This window comes from Polypterus senegalus, chromosome 1, assembly GCF_016835505.1.
Source record: "Polypterus senegalus isolate Bchr_013 chromosome 1, ASM1683550v1, whole genome shotgun sequence".
Classification (NCBI taxonomy): Eukaryota; Metazoa; Chordata; class Cladistia; order Polypteriformes; family Polypteridae; genus Polypterus; species Polypterus senegalus.
Genome location: NC_053154.1, coordinates 284,345,675 through 284,364,163, shown reverse-complemented (window position 1 = coordinate 284,364,163; position 18,489 = coordinate 284,345,675). Strand labels below are relative to the sequence as shown.

The following is an 18,489-nucleotide window of genomic DNA, read 5'->3' as shown; positions in this document are numbered from 1 at the left end:
GCTCTTTAAAATATACACATTTACTGTATATAAAATCCCTTTAAATAATTAAAACCTACCACGTGAAAGTGAACATTTGAGGCCCAAATTCCGCTTCCTTATTGCAACACCCAGTTAGCTCTTAATCTCCTCAGCCACCTGTCTTGAGAGGTTCCGGACTCCTAGGCCACTTTACACAGGTGCGTAAATTAGAAATAATGCCCACCTTATTCGCAGACCACGTGTCCTATCTGGGCCATTCATATTTATCTCTCCTACACCCTGATTGTTGCATATGCTGTGTGTGATCTTACAAATAATGGAATGTTAATTGCTGAGAGATCTCAGTTTTAAACCACCCGCTTTCAGTAGAATTTGGCTCCGCTTATTATTCATAATTCTGTCAGTTGCCTACAACTGCATGATTTTGAAAGTAAATCCAGAATGTTACAGAGTGAAAGGTTGTTTAACTAATTTTTCAGATTCTTAAACTGTTGAGAAATGAATTATGTTTTCATAACCTGTATGGCCACAGTCAGTTTTATTTTTTATTTTGTTTTTTAATATTTCACAAAGCATTTTTGCAATGGTGGTCACTCAGAAAGACATTATCTGAGTAATACGTATAGTTGATGGTGTGCATTTTTTGGTGAATTGTGTCAATTTACTGAAAATGGATCAACACTGGAGACGCTCGAGGTTTGACAGAGTGCAATGTGTTTAGTAAAAATGAGTCCCAGCATTTTCTGAAAAGGCATTTGTGTAAAGAAGTCTACTGACCTTCACTTGCCTGTTGGAAAGGAAGCTCATTCCACAACTTGAGAGGAAGACAAGAATAAGAGATCTACTCTGATGGATATAAAGGGCAGAGGCATAGTCGCTCAACATATAAAGAGTCTGCTCTAAGACAAAAGACAAGTAGTGTGAATACAGTGAGGGGCACCACAGCCCACATAAGTGTACTGTACTGTGTGACCTTTCGAGAAGCTGGATAGCCATTAGAGCAGTCTACGAGTTGGGAGAATAAATACATGGACTGTACATCTTACAGTTTAAGGCAGCAGGCTATGACAGTGATGAGTGGTTTTGACGCCTCAGGAGCCCCCTGCCCGGATGGACTAACACAGGGCTGGGCAGCGTCGGTCCTGGAGGGCTGCAGATTTTTGTTCCAGCATTTTCATGAGAAGTCAATTATTGCCGATGAAGCACTTATTGCTCAAGTGACATTTTTCTGCTTCATTTTAGTGGTCTCAGTTGTTAAGGCTTCCCATGCTTAATTGTTTATTTCAGTCTTAAACAGCTGCATTCTCTGTTTTTAATGGCTCCTTATTAGCAATAAGATGCAGATGACAAAGATGCCAGCAGTTCTCTGTCTTACTTGTACTGATTTACACTTCTGTGGATTCATCCTGCACCATCTGGTTTAATAAAGCACTTAAGAGAAAAATGTCAGACTGAAAATGATCCGTTTTAGGCTTCAGATCATTTAGATATCGTTGGAAAGGAAAAAAATCAATGATAGAAGAATCTATCATTACAGACTAAAAAGCCATAAAATGAAATAAGGTCTGAGATTGGCAAGGATTGGATTCTAATTAAGCAATTGGGTTGGAACAAAATCCTGCAGCCCTCCAGGACCGACATTGCCCACCCCTGGACTACAGTAATTCAATGAAGACCCAGACAACAAGGTAGGTGTAAAAAGTGCATTGTGCAGTTTAGTTAAATCAGCATTGTTCCATAAAAAGTGCAGTGCAAATCTTCAAATCTATAAATAATCCACGTGGCAGATAAAAATCTATTAATAAATAAATATATCCAAAAGAATGGTTAAAAAAAAATAATAATAAAACCATAGGGTTAAAATCAGGTTGCTTTGCCGTCTCCCCTGCTCACCCTGTGGGTTCTCACTGTGTGGCTGGGACACCAGTGTCATCATCCCGCCACCATGCCAGGCATCCATGGGACGATCCACAATGCCATTGGCTGCTTCTGATCCCTGAATGCTCAACAGGGGCCTCATTTCAAATACTTTGCATGGATTCAAACATGAAAATATGCACAGCAACAAAAAAAAAAATAAAAAACAGGAAAATTTATACGGCAAATACAAAATCCAATTTAGAAACCGCGGGGTATACACATTTCTAAGCAATTTACCATCTCTACATCATTATCACCTTGTAAATATGCATAAGTGAACACCATCCTGCAACGTCCATATATGGAGCATGCTAATTAATCTCACGATACCACAGGAATTGATTGGCTGGTAGAGCAGCTTCACCACTCCTACAGTCAAGAGGATCTGGCTGTGCTTTGCAGCTGGGAGCACAAGGTCATGTCTGGCATTATAGAGCCACTCTTCTGCACTCTGGGGGGTCTGGGAAAGGCTGAAGGTGCCACTGTCTGAGCGGGTAGCTGCTCTTCCCTGGCACAAGTAATGACGTTATTGCTGTAACCACGTAGAGTACAGGCATGTCGGCAAAAACAGATTATGTTTTATGTACAAGCACCCACACCATACAAAAACTCGATGTAGTGCCTCGCTGGCGGTCAATGGCTACAAGCACAGTAGGCATGACAGAGTGAAGCTTGGCTGAGATATTCCTGGCATGTGGGCCAGTTCTCTGAGAAGTGACAAAAGGTAACCAATATAAACTGACAAAAAAATCAAAAAAGGTCTTCAGTGCAAATACATAGCATTGGCCCTCTGACAAGGAACTAAAATACAACCCGAGCATCGTATTCCTCGTTTTTGAGGTGTAATATGTTTATCGTGTCAGCGCACATAATAATAACGGTTCTGCGATGTGAATTATTATGTATGCAAGTCGTCATTTAGCTGGTTTGGCTGCATTTCCCTACTTGATCGAGGGTGTCATCATTTCACAGCTTCTCCAAAATGCTGCATACACATGCATGAGAGTTGCTGTAAATATACACACATTTTCTGTTATAAATCCTGACCTTTGTGATGGAACCTGCACACGCACATTTCAAGCCTATTTTTGTGCATACGCAAGCTTTATAAATGAGGTGCCCACGTTCAGCACAAGCCCTCCAAACCTCCCTGTCTCCAGTCCACCGCATTGGCTTACACTCCCAGTCTTCCTCTTTGTGCCTGTGCATAGGTCTCTCTTGATTTTCCCCTAAATGTCTTTCTCTTTTGACTGCGATCTTTACTACTCTGACCCTTTGGTATTTTTTGGGTGTCATTGCTTCCCTTTAATGACCAGGGGGTGTGTTAGCCACTCGGCCAATTTCCCCACTAAACACCCCATGGCCACATAGCTTACCAGCGGCATGCACCCAGGGCTGTCTTAACAGCAGCTTGGGCCCCCAAGCAAAGCAGTTCACTGGTGCCCAAGCTTTGATAGGAAAATACAAACATACATGGGCATTAGAAACATCATAGGCCCCTGTGCTCCAGCCAGTGCCCATTGCACCCATACATTAAGACAGCCATGTGTGACGCACTTACACCCACCAAGCCTGAGCCACACTGGTTTTATTAAAAATCCTGCACTGCTACAGACCTCTAACACACTTCTCCGCAGCAAATTACATAAAGACCCTTAAATATCAGTGTAAATAAACTTGGCCTTCAATAATAATAATAATTTACATAAGAAATGTCATTTATTCTAGTCCTACTACTCAATGTTTTGCAATATGTCCCTTCTAACATGTTAAGAGCTGAGCATAAATAGATAGCAGAAGGGACAAAGAAAATCAATGCTCACAATAAATGGCTTTATTCAGGTAAGGCTGAAGTCAAGGCCCACAGCTCTCAAGGCACGCTCAGCAGGTCAATATGGCCACCATCTTCTTGATGAGACAATTTGAACAATACCACAGTAATTACTGATAAGGTTCGAAGAGAAGGGAATTTTCCTGGAGCAATCTCAGGTGCACAAAGCTGGCAGCGTGGTACCAAGTAAATGAGGTCTTTGAAAGTTAAGGTAATCTGAACTGTCTTGGAAAATGCAATACGGTTCATATTAGATCAGTCAGTCTCAAGTCATAGGCAATGCCAGAGACAAATTGTTCAAAAGCAATCAATAAAGATTCTGTATCTTTTAATTTCTTTTCATCCAAAAGACTTTGTTTTACAAAGCATGTTGCTATGAAGCAGACAACAGTTAGTTAAAAATGTCTCTAAAAAAGACAGCACAGTGGTTGGCAGTGCAGCATCCTGGGTGCGAATGATATGCCCAGTCTCTGTGTGTGTGAAGTCTGCAAACCCCCCCAATTACCATCACACATATCCCAAAGACAGGCACGATGTGTTAAATGGAGACTACTCATCAGCTCCATGTGGATGTGACTGCGGCCTGGGATGGACAGATGATTTGTTCCTGTATAGAAATGGTGGTATTGCCAATAGGCTGAAATGTAACAAATCACTGGGGCCAGATTACATTTGTCCTCAAGGGTTAAAGAAGTTAGTAAATATACAAACCCTTGGCACAAATTTTTCAAAAATCTTAATAAAAGGATAAATGTCTGCCTCAGCATCCATTCGGTTGCTATGTCTCTGCATTCCAGAAGATGGGGCATCACAAACATTTTTAGTAATAAAATTCATTGCATTTGTCATTTCAGCAGATGGCACACCACAAATATTTTAGTAATAAAAGGCATTGCACTTGTCATTCCAATAGAAGGCACACCACTCACATTATTAGTAAAAACATGCATTGCATTTTTCATTCCAACAGATGGTGCACCATGCATATTTTTAGTAATAACATGCATTGCATTTGCCATTTCAATAGATGTTTCATCACAAACATTAACACTCCTTTTGCAAATCCCATACCAAATAATATATAACAGAGACAGAAGCACTGCATGGTGCAATGCTAATGCTAAAACTAAGGTATGCATTGACTAATTAGATCTCAGTTCGTCTTAGATGAGTAGCGCTGTAGTGTTGCCACATTAAGGGTTTTCATTTTTTGTATGCATGTCCTGTTTGGTGATTGTTAAATATTGATAAGACAACTGGTCACTCGGATTCCTGGTTTGTAAATATGGGGTCTGTATCTTTAAGCAGGTTTACACAGATGTAGAGAGGCTTGTGAGATGTGTAGTTTGTATTTGTAGGCACTGTACACACAAAACTGGAAGAGTAGGATGTGGCGGGACATTTTGACTTCTCCATTTTCCACCAACTTTATCACCGGCAGCACCTAAAAGCCCTTATCAACTGGACGTTTGCGGCGGTGGAGGATTTTGCATGGCCTTTGGGTACAGGGATGGCAGTTAGCACTTTTTACCCCAATCCTGTCTATGGTTGTTCTATTGTGAAGATGCGCACCTCAGAATATCACTCACCCTCTGGACTCTGGTGGTAGGACTGTGTTTATTATCCATTTTACTGGAAAGTAATTTACCAAAGCGGATTATTCCACCCCATCTTTCCTTGTGCTAAACGCTGTTTGCCTTCAGGACCCCCACTCATCACTTACTGTAAAGGCTTTTCCAGGAGTATAAATACTGTCTGGGGTTTGTTCATGGCGTTTGCTTGTATTTTTGTGATTACCTTTCTTTGCTGTGTTTATAAGTAGCTATTATAATACACAGTTAATATAAATACTTGTTGCTTAATATATTCAATCTGTCTGGACATTTTTCTGGTGTGTGTGTGTGGCTAATATTTGGGTGTTGGCCTGATTCCATCCATCCCTTGTTTAAAAGTGTGGTGGCCTCATCACTACGCAAATCTGTTGCCATCATCGGCATCCTCTCAGAAGTCAGCGTTTGCAGCAGCACAGCTCCTAATTATTCTTATAAAATGGGTGTCTGGGTGGTTTCAAGCAATTATAGTTCAATAAGTATATCGTGCATCACAGATAAATTAATGGAAGGAATAATTAAGGAGACTGCGGTGGGCTGGCACCCAGCCCGGGGTTTGTTTCCTGCATTGCACCCTGTGTTGGCTGGGATTGGCTCCAGCAGACCCCGTGCCCCTGTAGTTAGGATATAGCGTGTTGGATAATGGATGGATGGATAATTAAGGAGAAGGTGGAGCAGCACGTCTAGAATGGGTCAGCAAATTAACAGCAAATTGAATATCAGCAAATATTCAACGTGGGTTCAGATGAGGAAGGTCGTGTTTAGTGATCAAATTAAAAGTAGTGGGAAGTTTTTGTTGGAGGGTACAAAGTTGGCTCAAGCACAAGAAGCAAAGGATTCGTAGTGGGAGGGGACTTGTTCAGAATTGGGTGACATTTTATCATGGTGTCCATCGGGGTAAGTACTGGGGTTGCTGCTCTTTTTAAAACACATAATCAGCATATTGAGTATATGGTATTCTTGTCTAGATCACGTAAGTTCCAAACTAGGTGGAAGGACAGATGATGCGCAATCAGCTAAACTGTTACAGAGGGACTTGAACATCACAGAGGTTTGGACAGATTTGTGGCAAATGAAATGTAAGTATGGTAAATGTAAAATATTACACATAAGAAGTAAAAGTGTTTCAATACATTGTGGACGGTACAAAACTTTAGAATGACCTAGGAGTCATGGTGGGCTCCTCATTATCAACATCAAGACAGTGTACAGAAGTGCTCAAGAAAGCTCATAGAATGTTATGTTTGCCATCACGAAGTATGGAGTGGAAGTCAAGGAGGGTTATGCGCAGGCTTTACACCACACTGGTGAGGTCTCATCAGGAGTAACGGTGCACAGGTTAGGTCACCATATTACAAAAAAGACATAGCAGCACTAGAGAAAGTCCTGAGAGGAGCAACTCGTCTGATTCTGGGACGAAGGGATATGAGATATGAGAAAGAATTAGAGTTGCAAATGGAGATATGAGGTGAAATGATTGAAGTGTTTCAAATTCTGAAAGGGATCCCACCAGGTGCCCTGAACTCACAGATGAGTGTGGATACAGAAAGCTTAAGGAACGATTGAAGTTTGGAGGCAGAATTAGGCTTTCAACACAGTGTAGAAAAATCACACTGGCTGTCATGGAGTTGTACATGATGTGAAGAATGTCACAACCCACATTACAACAACAGTCTTCTCAGGAAAAAAAAGCCCAGATCAGACCTTCAGACATTCACTTTGTACGTTTTTAAATATTTCATTGAAATAGACACTGTTTGAAGGACATATAGGTGCAAATGAAAACAAATTAGCTGATCACCTATTGGCTTGCTTTGCTGATGAAGGAAAAAAAAAAGAAAGAGTTGAGGGTACTGAATATTGGAAATCAAGCCAACCAAGAACAAGGCAGCCATGACAGTTCTAGGAGTAGCAGTAACTGGCTACCAAAGAAGAAAGTGGCAGGAACAAAACCCTGTAGCCACTGTGACCCAACACGATTCGAGTTTGATGCCTCTGTTCTAAATCTTTATTTGTGTCCTTCCACCTGATCTTTTGCCTTCCTGTTCTATTTCTCCTGGCCTGACCATGGCCAGCTGTTGTGGAGGTGTCGAGTAATGAAGTGCAAACTTCAGAGTTGCAGACTAGAAGAAGTGACTTCCCTTCTTTTTTTCTCCATCTTGTGAAAATCTATACTTAATAGTATCCCTGCATCCTCTAAAACCCAAATTATTAGTACACTCCCTTTAATTGTGTTTCTTGCCGCTCGTAAACTTTATGCTCTGCATTTGCCAGTCGATTCCATCTGTCACTTGTGTCCTCTAAATGTTCCTGACACTTTTCTCCATATGTTCAAGACTGACGCCTGTAGCTGCCCGTCTTCTATTTGCTGTTAGTGGACGTTTAGTGCAATTCCTAAGAGAAATGCAAAGATGCTGAATAAATATGGGCACAGATCTCAAACTAACTGAAAATCTGTGGCCGAGATGAAAAAGGCCATTTGCTCGTGAGCCCCAAGCAGCCTGACCAAGCTGGAGCAGTTTTGCAAAGAAGAAGTGGGATAAACTGTGGAGTCAAGACGAGAAAGCCATAAAGATTTTGTGGAATGGGTGTGGGACGTGTGAAAAGGCTTCCTCTTTGTGGCCTATTTTGATTTTACATAGTTATTTATTTAACAACCTTTTACTGAAAAATGCAAGCGATTTGCACATTGTCAGCTTACAACTTGTCATGTGGAGTATGCGACACAAGCAATGGGAGATTTTATTTCATGGATGTTTGTGATATGCTTGCTGTTGTCAAGCATTGGTCATCATTGTTCCTGATAAAATAGGAACTATTTTGTCCATTATCCTCAAAAAAGGAGACTCTTTACAGCTATCATTGCCAAGTACAGTTAAGTAACATATAACATATTTTTTGGAGTATTCATTTTATGGTGTTTAGTTTTGCCTAACACCACTGTAAAAGAATTTATGCTTGTAAATTTTGGTTTTAATTGAAAATAAAATGAAAATAGCTTTTCAACTTAAAGGTTTCATTAAAGTTGGTGTATTGTCAAAGGTACAGCAAGTGAATTGGTGGCTTTTCCTCTCCAGCACAGACGTGCTTGTGTGTCTCAAATAGTGGCAGTGCTGGGTGATGCTGCTCCAAAATACAAGGCAGTATGGCTTTCGATTGAGAATTGTGTGGCTGTGTATGAGGCCATTCACCTACTTATTCCACTAGATATCTTTTGACTTTAAGCTAATTTCCGACATACTCCAGACTACCAGAGTAATAATACAGTGTACCGCAAACATGAAGCAACATCTGGGGCCTCATGTATAACGGCAGGCGTAGAATTCACACTATAACATGACGTAAGCACAAAAGCCGAAATGCGCTTACGCACAGAAAAATCCAGATGCAGGAATCTGTATGTACTCCAACTTCCGCGTTCTTCCGCTCCATAAATCCTGATCAGCGTAAAAACTAACGCACGTGCACGCGCCTTCTGTCCTGCCCCAACTCCTCCCAGACTTACGCCTATTTGAATATGCAAATCAATATAAATTGACCTTAAGCTTAGCCTTCTGTGAAAAGACAATGGGAAAAGCACGGGCGAAAATATAAGAATTTCAGCGAATACCAAGTGGAGGCAAAGGAAAAACATACTATTTGTTTATTTAAACCGTGGTATAATCAACAAAAGGAAGTTGATTGAGTGACATAGCGTTTTGGAGAAACTTGAAAGCTCACGTTCACAAAGTCGCACAGTGCCAGAAATAAAAAAGAACTTGTCAGATATCAAAGTTGCCATGAAAAGGCGAGTCATTGCCCACTGTCTGAGTGTCATATGAAAGCTTATTAGGGTACAGAGGAAAAAAAAAGGCACACAGTGGGAAAAATCATGAAATGTCAACTTCAATCTCAAAATTTCCGCTTTAATCATGTAGTTTATTTTGTCACTAGCAAAATACCCGCGCTTCGCTGTGGTGAAGTACTGCCTTAAAATTTTTATTAAGAAAATGAAACCTTTTTAATCTGAGGGAAAATATACCAATAATTATTTGTTAAAGATCTCTTTGTATACCACATTGTTAGTTCGGCCCTCCGGTTGTAATATAACCAAGCTATGCACTGAGCTTACTCTTGAGCATGCAATGTACAGTTGGCCATGTGAAAAGTAATCTTTTCTCAAATCTCACAGCTTGGATTGCTGCTGTCATAATCGGTTTGAGTTTCATGGTTTGTTTCAATTTCGACAGTATTTGCAGGACTTTCTATTTCTGTGTTATATTCAATATATATTGGTGCGGCCGCCCCTGCAGTCCTTTCTTATCTTTCTCCAAGTAACCGATCGCCACACAATCAGCTCTGTATTAGACGTTAAGCCATCTGTATGCTTAGAGCGCCGACTCTTCAAAATAATTATTCTATCCTTCATGCCAGTCCCAGTGAAGAATACAGATTATTTAAATGAAGTTAAAGTTTTATCTGTATAATAAACATATTTTGCTGCATTTCATCTTAAAAATGATATTGTCATCATATGTAAATGCGCGCTTTATAAAGTGGCTCAGTTTGTGTAATATAACTGTAGTGCAAGTTTACAATGGGGTGATTGTACTTATAAATACAAACAGTTCTACAAGGAGCAATTGACCGAGTGCGTTTAAAGTTCTTGGGATGAAACTGTTTCTGAACCACAAGGTCCGTACAGGAAAGGCTTTGAAAGGTTTTGCCGTGGCTGAGATACTGTGTGCTTGAAGCTGTATACTGATAATTCTCTTTCCAATCAGCTGCTGCTGTGATTCTGCACTCAGATATAGTGATATAAATACTCCGAGTGGTGCAGTGAGAGTAATATGGAAAAAGATGATCCGCTGTGGCAACTCCTAATGGGAGCTGCTGAAAGAAGAAAAAGAAGGTGCAGTGAGAGTAACAACGCTAAAGCAGTTATGGTATTTGGAATACTATGGCTATTCCCTGGACCATTATATTGTTACAAGTTAATTACAATCAGACGCATTACACTAATAAACAATATGCGGTTAGTTTCAGTGTATTTATAAAGCCACATCAGGAAAATAAGAGAGTAACCACACAGGAACAGTAGTATTGCTTTGACGCTGGGTGCCGCCAGTCTGCAAAACCGAGCGGAGAACTTGCGTACGACAAGGTATAGGGTAACGTGGAAAAGTGCGTGGCTTTACGCCAAGTGTAGGTCTTATACATCGCAATTTGAACGTGGAAAAGTTCTTACTCAACATTTCTGTGCATACGCACCGTTTATACATGAGGCCCCAGGTCTTTCATTCTCCGACTTCACTTTATGTAGAAATCAACCCAGGATAAAGACCTACCATGACAACCTGTGGGTCTTCTAATTATATTGTCCAGAATGACACATTTTTAAGGTCCTATTACTGCTTCTCAGATTAAGTGTGCAGAGTTCAAATTCCAAGCCCTGTCTGGGGGTTGCCCATTCTCACACAGGCAGGTGTTAGTTGACTCTGAATTGGCCAATTTGACTCCATATATCTAGGTCTTGTGATAAACTGGTGCACCTTTAAGGGTGAGCTCACTTCCTGTCACTTCTTTTTACCTGAAATTTGCTCTTGTGTCTCTCCTGCCAGTGCCAATCATAATTCAGATGTCACAGTCACATCATTGGAGGGGCAAGAGAAATAAAAGACAAATAACTTCTGCAAATCCAACTCCTTCAAATTCCCTGGTGGTTCTGAGATTTTGCTCTTTTTTCATATGTTCTTCTTTCTGCCCACATTTGTTTTTTTTTTTTTGATTCCCGATATGCTTTACTGGTGGTGTGACCCCGCCCCCCTCATCCCCCCTGTAGTGAGATGAGTTCATCGGGTCCAAACAAAGGGGAAATACACTGGACATCTTAAAACATGCAAGTTCTTCTCACCAGGTCTTGGTGGTTGAAAAATGTTATTTTTGCATTAGTGAGAGACTACATAGTAATCCCAGCTCTCAATGGTGCACCTCTGCTGCAGTGAAAACTGCATTATATCATCTATGATAACACTTAAGACGTCAATCCGCCCGCTCTAGAGGCTGCTTAGTATTATTTTAAATTTTATCATTTTACAGCCAGACATGTGCAATTTCATTTAATCTATTCTCCTCTGTGAGGAACTATTATCAGGTTTACAATGCTGTTGTGATGCCACTTTTAGTAGTTTGGAAGAGATGGAAGTGAGTGAAACCCCAGTATATTTCTACATGTTTCTGGAAACAGCTATGACATTTCACTTGCTTAGTATGCCTGCTCAATATGGGGAAACCACGTGAATCACAACACTTTCAATCCAGTTATGACGATTTGGTTATCCCAAACTGTTTAATTTGTGCAGTTATTTCAGTTACAATACTATTGCTGAAATGTTCCTATAGCAGGCCAAGGTACAAACACCTAATAAAGTTCAGACTGTACCAAAGGAGACTTGTAAGTAAAGATGATGGAGAAGCAGCAGAAGAGCTGGAAGAAACTGACAAAACATCTAGGAGAGCAAATAAAAGTTCATCAGTAGTTTGGTTATAATCACAGTTTATGCTACACTACCTTTCACTGCCCATTATTTATCTGTCAGTGGCACTTTGTTACTAGTGTGGTGCACCCCCTTTTTTGTTGTTTTATACCTGGAACAGATTAGCTTTTTTGAAATTTCCTATTTAAAATATCTAGGGGTTACTTCCACGTGGTATAAATCAGTGCTGCATGTTCTGAATCTGTACTCCTTTCCTGCACAGTCTTGAAATTTTATAAAGTGCTGACATCTGCTTTGGTCCAAGAAGTAAAGTGTGACGCTGTCACAGTACAACAGCCATACCTCCCTCAATAAACCTCGGTAAAATAATACATTGTAGGCTTAGGCAAAAAGTATTAAATATATACAGTAAGCACCTATTATATAAAGGCATGAGCAAACATTTCCCCACTCTTAAAATTTATGAAAATGGCATAGTTCAACTTTAATGATTTATTTTAAGAGCAATATATACAATATGTAGAACCATACATTTATAAAATCTTGTCCATTTATACACAAACCTGTATCTACAGATTTTAAATACACCTTCATATTTAAATCAGGATAAAGGGTAAAATTTTGCATTTGGAAGGGAAAATGGAGACAAAAAGTTTTAAAAAGACTGCTATGAAACATTCAATCAAAATTACAAAATAATCATTTAGACAGACAGGACACTACATTGTGTTACATATTAAATTATGTTGAACATCTGAAAGGGAAAACAGCTGCACTTGAGCCATTTAAAGCAATGTGGAAAGAGTCTTGATTTTTTTCACTTAAAAAAAAGTGCACTCACTTCATCACCCAGGGTCACTCAAATGTTTACGAAAGTCTGTTCTGATACCCTAAAACGCTAACTTTGTATTTCCACTGCAGATACAAAAAGATGCACTTTGACCTCTCACCCCAACTAAACACTACTATGTCAAAACCGATCTAATTGACTTTATAACAGTTCTTTCCCAAGAGTGCAGCATTTTAATGAGATGCAAATGTGAGTGTTTGCATCTTTAAATGTCAATGTTCGAGTTTCAATATGAGTAGTAAATCTGGAAGAAATGATCCACACTGGATACCTTCTACTGATTTGCTTGGTTGTCTTTTTTAGATGCCAAGATACAGTAATTGATGGTGGCCCATCTGATCCCCACAAGTTTCAAGGAAAATGGCTAAATATGATAAACCATGCTTCAAAAAAAAAAAAAAGTAAAAATCAAAAGCATTTTTTGAAAATGCATTGCCAAATTTCAGTAAAGTTATGAACGGTATACTACATCACTCAGATATTTAGTGCATTTTAGGTCACTTCAAAACTACAAGCTTTTTTAATAAAACTGTAAAACATTTTTTTAAAATTAGTATTAGCAAAGACCCTGGTAAACATTCAATATATGCCTATGCATCACTAGAAGTAAAGTTCCCCTTTGTGGAGGGGAGATTTTGAAAATATTTTCAGTAAAAAAAATGTAAAATGGAGTTAAAATAGTCTGAAATACAACTGATAAGTGGGCAGTGGAGTGACACAGTCCAAGGTTTAAATGCTGGTTGTGTGGACGGTGCACATTTCCTGGATGTCTGCACAGATTTTCTTGGAGTTATTTAGCTTTTCTTTTAAATCCCAAAAATGTGCGTTAGATTAATAGGGAACTACAAAATGACAAAGTACATGAGACTGTGTGTGAGCCATGGGGTGAACTACAGCTCTGTCCATGACTGATTTCCATTTTGTGCCCAGTGCTGCCAAGGCAGGCAACAGCTTTCTGCCAACCGGAGAAATACACTAGAAAATAGAAGATGACCAAAGAGGCATATTTCTGTTGATGTTATCTAATAATTACAGGAGTCAAATTTAAAATTTTAGAGCAACAGCAAATAAAATAAGCATATGTTCTGTCATGTTTATTTTAACATTTAAGGTTAAATTCTATTGGAGTACGAAAAACTTGAAACCGGTACATAACGTAATCTATTAAGATTTGAAAGTTAGTATTTTTTTTTAAATATAATTAATCACATACATGATAAACAATATTAATTTTTTGTTTCCTGAAAAGAACTGATTTTCACAGAATTAGACTTTACAGTAATATAGAACAATTACAGGCAATTTAACCAAATATTTAAGTAAAAACCAAAACCCTTTCCACAAGTAGAGTTACCCACACAAGTTCTGTTCAAATATACTTTGAGCTCTGAAAATTTCGGTTGTCAGTTAACTAGTGTGACTGTGACCGTAGTGTTATTTTGCTACAATTGTATTTAATGTTCTATTACATAAATTAATGACATATATCCGTGAGATTTTTTGACAACACCATGGCTCATAGTTTTTGTAACATGTTTTTGTAACATGTGAAATGCATACATTGATGAGCATGGCAAAGATAGTCAGCAGAGCTACAAATTACATCTTTGCATTAGTTTGATATGCCATAAGATGACGAGATTCAAAAACGTGGCCAGAGCACTACTGTAACAAACGTTCTCTCATAAGTATTTGCCAAAGCAAAACAAAAACTTTTAAGCTAAGTGAATCATCGTTTCATAATCAAAACTTCCAGAAGTACTTTAATTATCATATCCAATTTCTACTGTGACCTTATTTTATTAAATTTTTATGCAGATGGTCCAAAGCTTATGTCTTAACTGTACTGATTTGTTACCCTGAGATGTTTAACCTTCATTAGTGATCAACTTAGTTTACCATAAAAACAAATTGAATAGTTTACATTCCTTTGTTCAAACCTTAATCACATCATACATAATAATTGCACTTTCCCTATTTACAAAGTTAATGAAATATACTTCAAATTATTTAAATAAGCTGTCCATTGCCTCCCTTTAATCATGCTGAATGGAATTTATTTATACATTACTTTCCCTTTCTAATAAGAACTAACAATTCTGTCCCCCAGGTCCTCCCCAAAGAGAATATGAAAACAATGCCCAGATAAGCCACTTAGGCAGGCACCTAAAACTATAATTAAAAAAGAAAAATGGGACATAAACAAAGCAAAGAGTATTATAAAAAAAAAAAAAAAATGATAAAAATACAAAGGGATGAATGGATAAGTAAGATTGGAAACAAACTGCAATAAATACTGACAAGCCTCTGGGCAATTCAAATCATCTTCATGAATATTACTGTAACAGTGTACTGGTGGCTTCGATCAAAGATTAAAAAAGTGCAAGAAGAAGATAAAATTAAAAGCCAAAATTGTCATCAGTGCTTACATTGAATTACATTCAAAGTGGATTTTTAAAAGGCATGTCAATGATAAACATGTTATTGTTTAGTATATCCTAGAATAATGTAAAACAAACATTTTAGAAAATCTGTTTCTGGATGTCTTTAAAATGGTAAACAAATAAAACATTTTTTCACCTTGTTTCATTTGAGCATTTACATTTCATTGCAATGTAGTAATCATGTAAATCCTTTAGACATTTTCACATGCATCTTTAGGGGATGGTAAATAATTTCTTACTTTGTCATAACTAATTTTGGCTAAAGTGCATTTTTCATTTAGATACCACAATGTATTTGATATACACATATTCTTGCACAAAGTTCATTCCACAAAGTGCTAAAAACAACATGCAAAGAACAGATTAATTAGCTTACAAAAATAAAGATGAAAGATTATCCTGTGAGGAATTCTAAATGGCAACATAACCTATCCAAACCACTTTAGAGGAGTATGCCATAGGCTTAGTTCTTCCTTACTCAGCATTTTTTGGCGATGGAGGGGTTTTTAAAGATAGGGTGGTGGCATTTCAACTGTATAAATCAAGATGCTTTTTACAATGGTAGTGATGGTTATATATATAAAAAAAAACTTCATAAATGGCACCTTTGGCATATAAGGAAAAGAGCATCTGTTACTGTCCAGAATGTGTTTATTTATACAGACACAAAAATGTGCATGATTAACCAATCTGTCGTAACCATTAAGGTGCAACAATTCATCCTGTTTCAGGACATTAAATAAAGAGACAAATCTGTATAATATGAAACCTTTCTTCAGTCACTGCTCCGGATCTTTTGCTTTGTAAGTCTTTCTATTTCTGATCCAAGGGTTTGAAGATTTTCCTAGGGAAGATAAAAGTAAGGTTAAAAAAAAGGCAACACAGCATAGGATTTCTTGACTTGAGGCTCATAGTAGTGTACTGTAGAAAATGTCTTTTACTAGTAAGATGTTTGAGTCAGAAACAGTATAGACTGTTGTGTAACTAACTTAGAATAAAACCTGTTAATAATTTCCATTACATTTCCATTTGCACTTTAATTCCACTCACTTTTCATTTTATGTTGCTATCTGTAAAACTAAACCTGCAATCTCTGAAAAACATATTTATTCACTTGAATCTGAGGTATACATTAGTTCTGAATTATCCTAAAATGACCAACAATAAGTGAAGCAAACAGTATGTTTCACACTAAACAAACAAACGTGTCATTCTGGAGTAAGGCTGAGATTGATCAAGGTTGTACAACTTTACAACTGAAGAGGATCTATGCCTTCATTTTAAAAATAAACATCAGTATTCTAGAAAAATGAAACACAAACTCAGTGGTTTGATTTCCTCACAAACACCTATCCATTTTCTGAATCTGCTTTTACCACAAAATAGTAGGAAAGTAAGGAGTTGGGGCAGAACCTTCTAGCGTCACAGTGTCAACCATCTTCAAAACCTGCTTATCCAGGGCAAGCTCATATGGCAGTTGGAGCTGATCCCAGCAATCGTTGGAACAAGACTGGAAAAAATCTCTTATTTTAAAACATGTAAACTCTCAACTGCTTCATGATTCTGTTATCACTTTGTTTCTTAATCACCCTTAAGAACTGATAAAAGCATGTCACTAGTGTGGAAGCTGAAAATGTGGTGAAGGAGTCTATTCTAATAAGAGAGCCACACAAAACAAAATGCTGTCATTTTAAAATGTGAAGGACATTACAAGTATGGTGTATTAAAACCTATGAGTGTTGATCACACACCTCAGTAAACATATGCCTAATTTTGCAGCCATTAGCAATGTTGACTCGGAAAAATATATCCCTCCATCAATCACTTACTTTGATCTTTTGCATTACCTAATGACTGTGAGTAAATCTGCCGCATAAAGCTGTAGCCAGTGAGTGACTCAGATTCTCTTGGCACTTGTATCAGTGTGCTATTTTATTTCAATGAATTTAAACAAATCTATTTCCTATAAATAAGAAGACAAAATATGTCTATCCCAGTATACTTTAAACATGGCATTATAATAATTAATCAGCAACATACCTTGAGGGTGATGTTTTTCAGTAGTGTATCTTCTAAAACTGCTTGCAACTTTCTGTTGATTTCTAAGGATAATTCCAGAGTAAGACCACTGTCTGATGGGTGTGATGTATACAAAGAAGCCATGATTCCTCCTCGCCTACTTAAGTGAGCTTTATTAAAATCTGAAGCTTCTGAAGACAATGCACCAGTCTCTTCTCTAAGAACATAACTCTGAATTATTCTGAAAAACACCAATTTTAATAATACAAGTGTTAAAAAAAAAGTATTATTTTCTTGCTTAGATGTCATATTATTAAATGGAACAGAAAGCGCAAGAAAGATAAGAAATGATATACTATAAAATGGGCTGATAATCTAATAAAAAAAAAAAAAAACATATATAAGAGCATAAAATCGTCGAAGACAGAGCTAGAGCTTAACAGTGTAAAAGGCACAGCAGTATGAATGAAAATAGCCGCAAACATCTAAAATCAACAGAGCATAAGAAAAACTGACAAGAACAGACCCTTCTGCCAAGCACAGCTCATCAGTCTCTATTCACCTATCGTATGTGAAGCATAATGTCCCCAAAGGACAATCATTTTGCATACTTAATCTGTGTAGGCAGCATTATCTACTGTCTTGGGCTCTGTACTTTAAAAATACTTAACATCTTCTTTCCAGGCTTGTAAAGAAACAAATTTTCCTCAAATTCTTTTTTTGATTTGTTATGTCCTAAAGTGAAGTTTAAAATGTTTCTCTTTGTCATGAACAAAAGTGGCCCAATCCTTTCTCTTTGTGGCCTAAAATCAAAGGCTCAAACTAAACAAAACAAAAAAAAAAAAAAAAAAAATCAGTGAATCTTTATATTCTAATGGATGCTGACCATGTTTCCTTATTAGGCAAGTGACAAGAAATAAAAATACATTATATTTGAAATATATTTAGCAAATGTAAAAAACAAATTTTCCATAAACTGCATGAATGCCACCTCATCCTAGCAGGCTAATTAATTATACAGAGAAAGAGTCAGCATGCAGGATTGGCCTGGAGCCATAGTTTGAGATATCAGTTCAAGGTTGTCCTTATAAAGGTGACTATTATGTAAATTTACAGTAATATTTATCAGTGGAGGTCTTAGAATCAACTGAAAATAAGGCTACTTCTGTGGAGAGACTGAGGATGGTTTAATTTGCATGCTGCAGTCTACTAGAGTGTAAGCAAAAGGCTTTTCTAAAGAAGACACAGAGGCTCTGGCAATCTGAAAAAGATAAAACCTGGCTTTGGTAAACAAAAAGAAATTTACCGACAGCAATCAGGATAGCTGAGCAGCTCCGCAAAATGATATATATTGTAC

General features: G+C 37.8%; 1 protein-coding gene across 1 annotated transcript in view; it reads right to left on the bottom strand.

The window, feature by feature from the left end:
* Positions 1-12,272: 12,272 nt before the first annotated feature.
* Positions 12,273-18,489, bottom strand: part of ccdc186 (coiled-coil domain-containing protein 186) — a 65,269-nt gene continuing 59,052 nt past the window's right edge. The window contains exons 15-16 of the mRNA XM_039775934.1: positions 17,154-17,373; positions 12,273-15,957 (exon numbers count right to left, since the gene is read on the bottom strand). Of these exons, the coding sequence (XP_039631868.1) occupies positions 15,889-15,957; positions 17,154-17,373 (289 nt within the window). The 3' untranslated portion in view covers positions 12,273-15,888. The remainder of the gene's footprint in view (positions 15,958-17,153; positions 17,374-18,489) is intronic.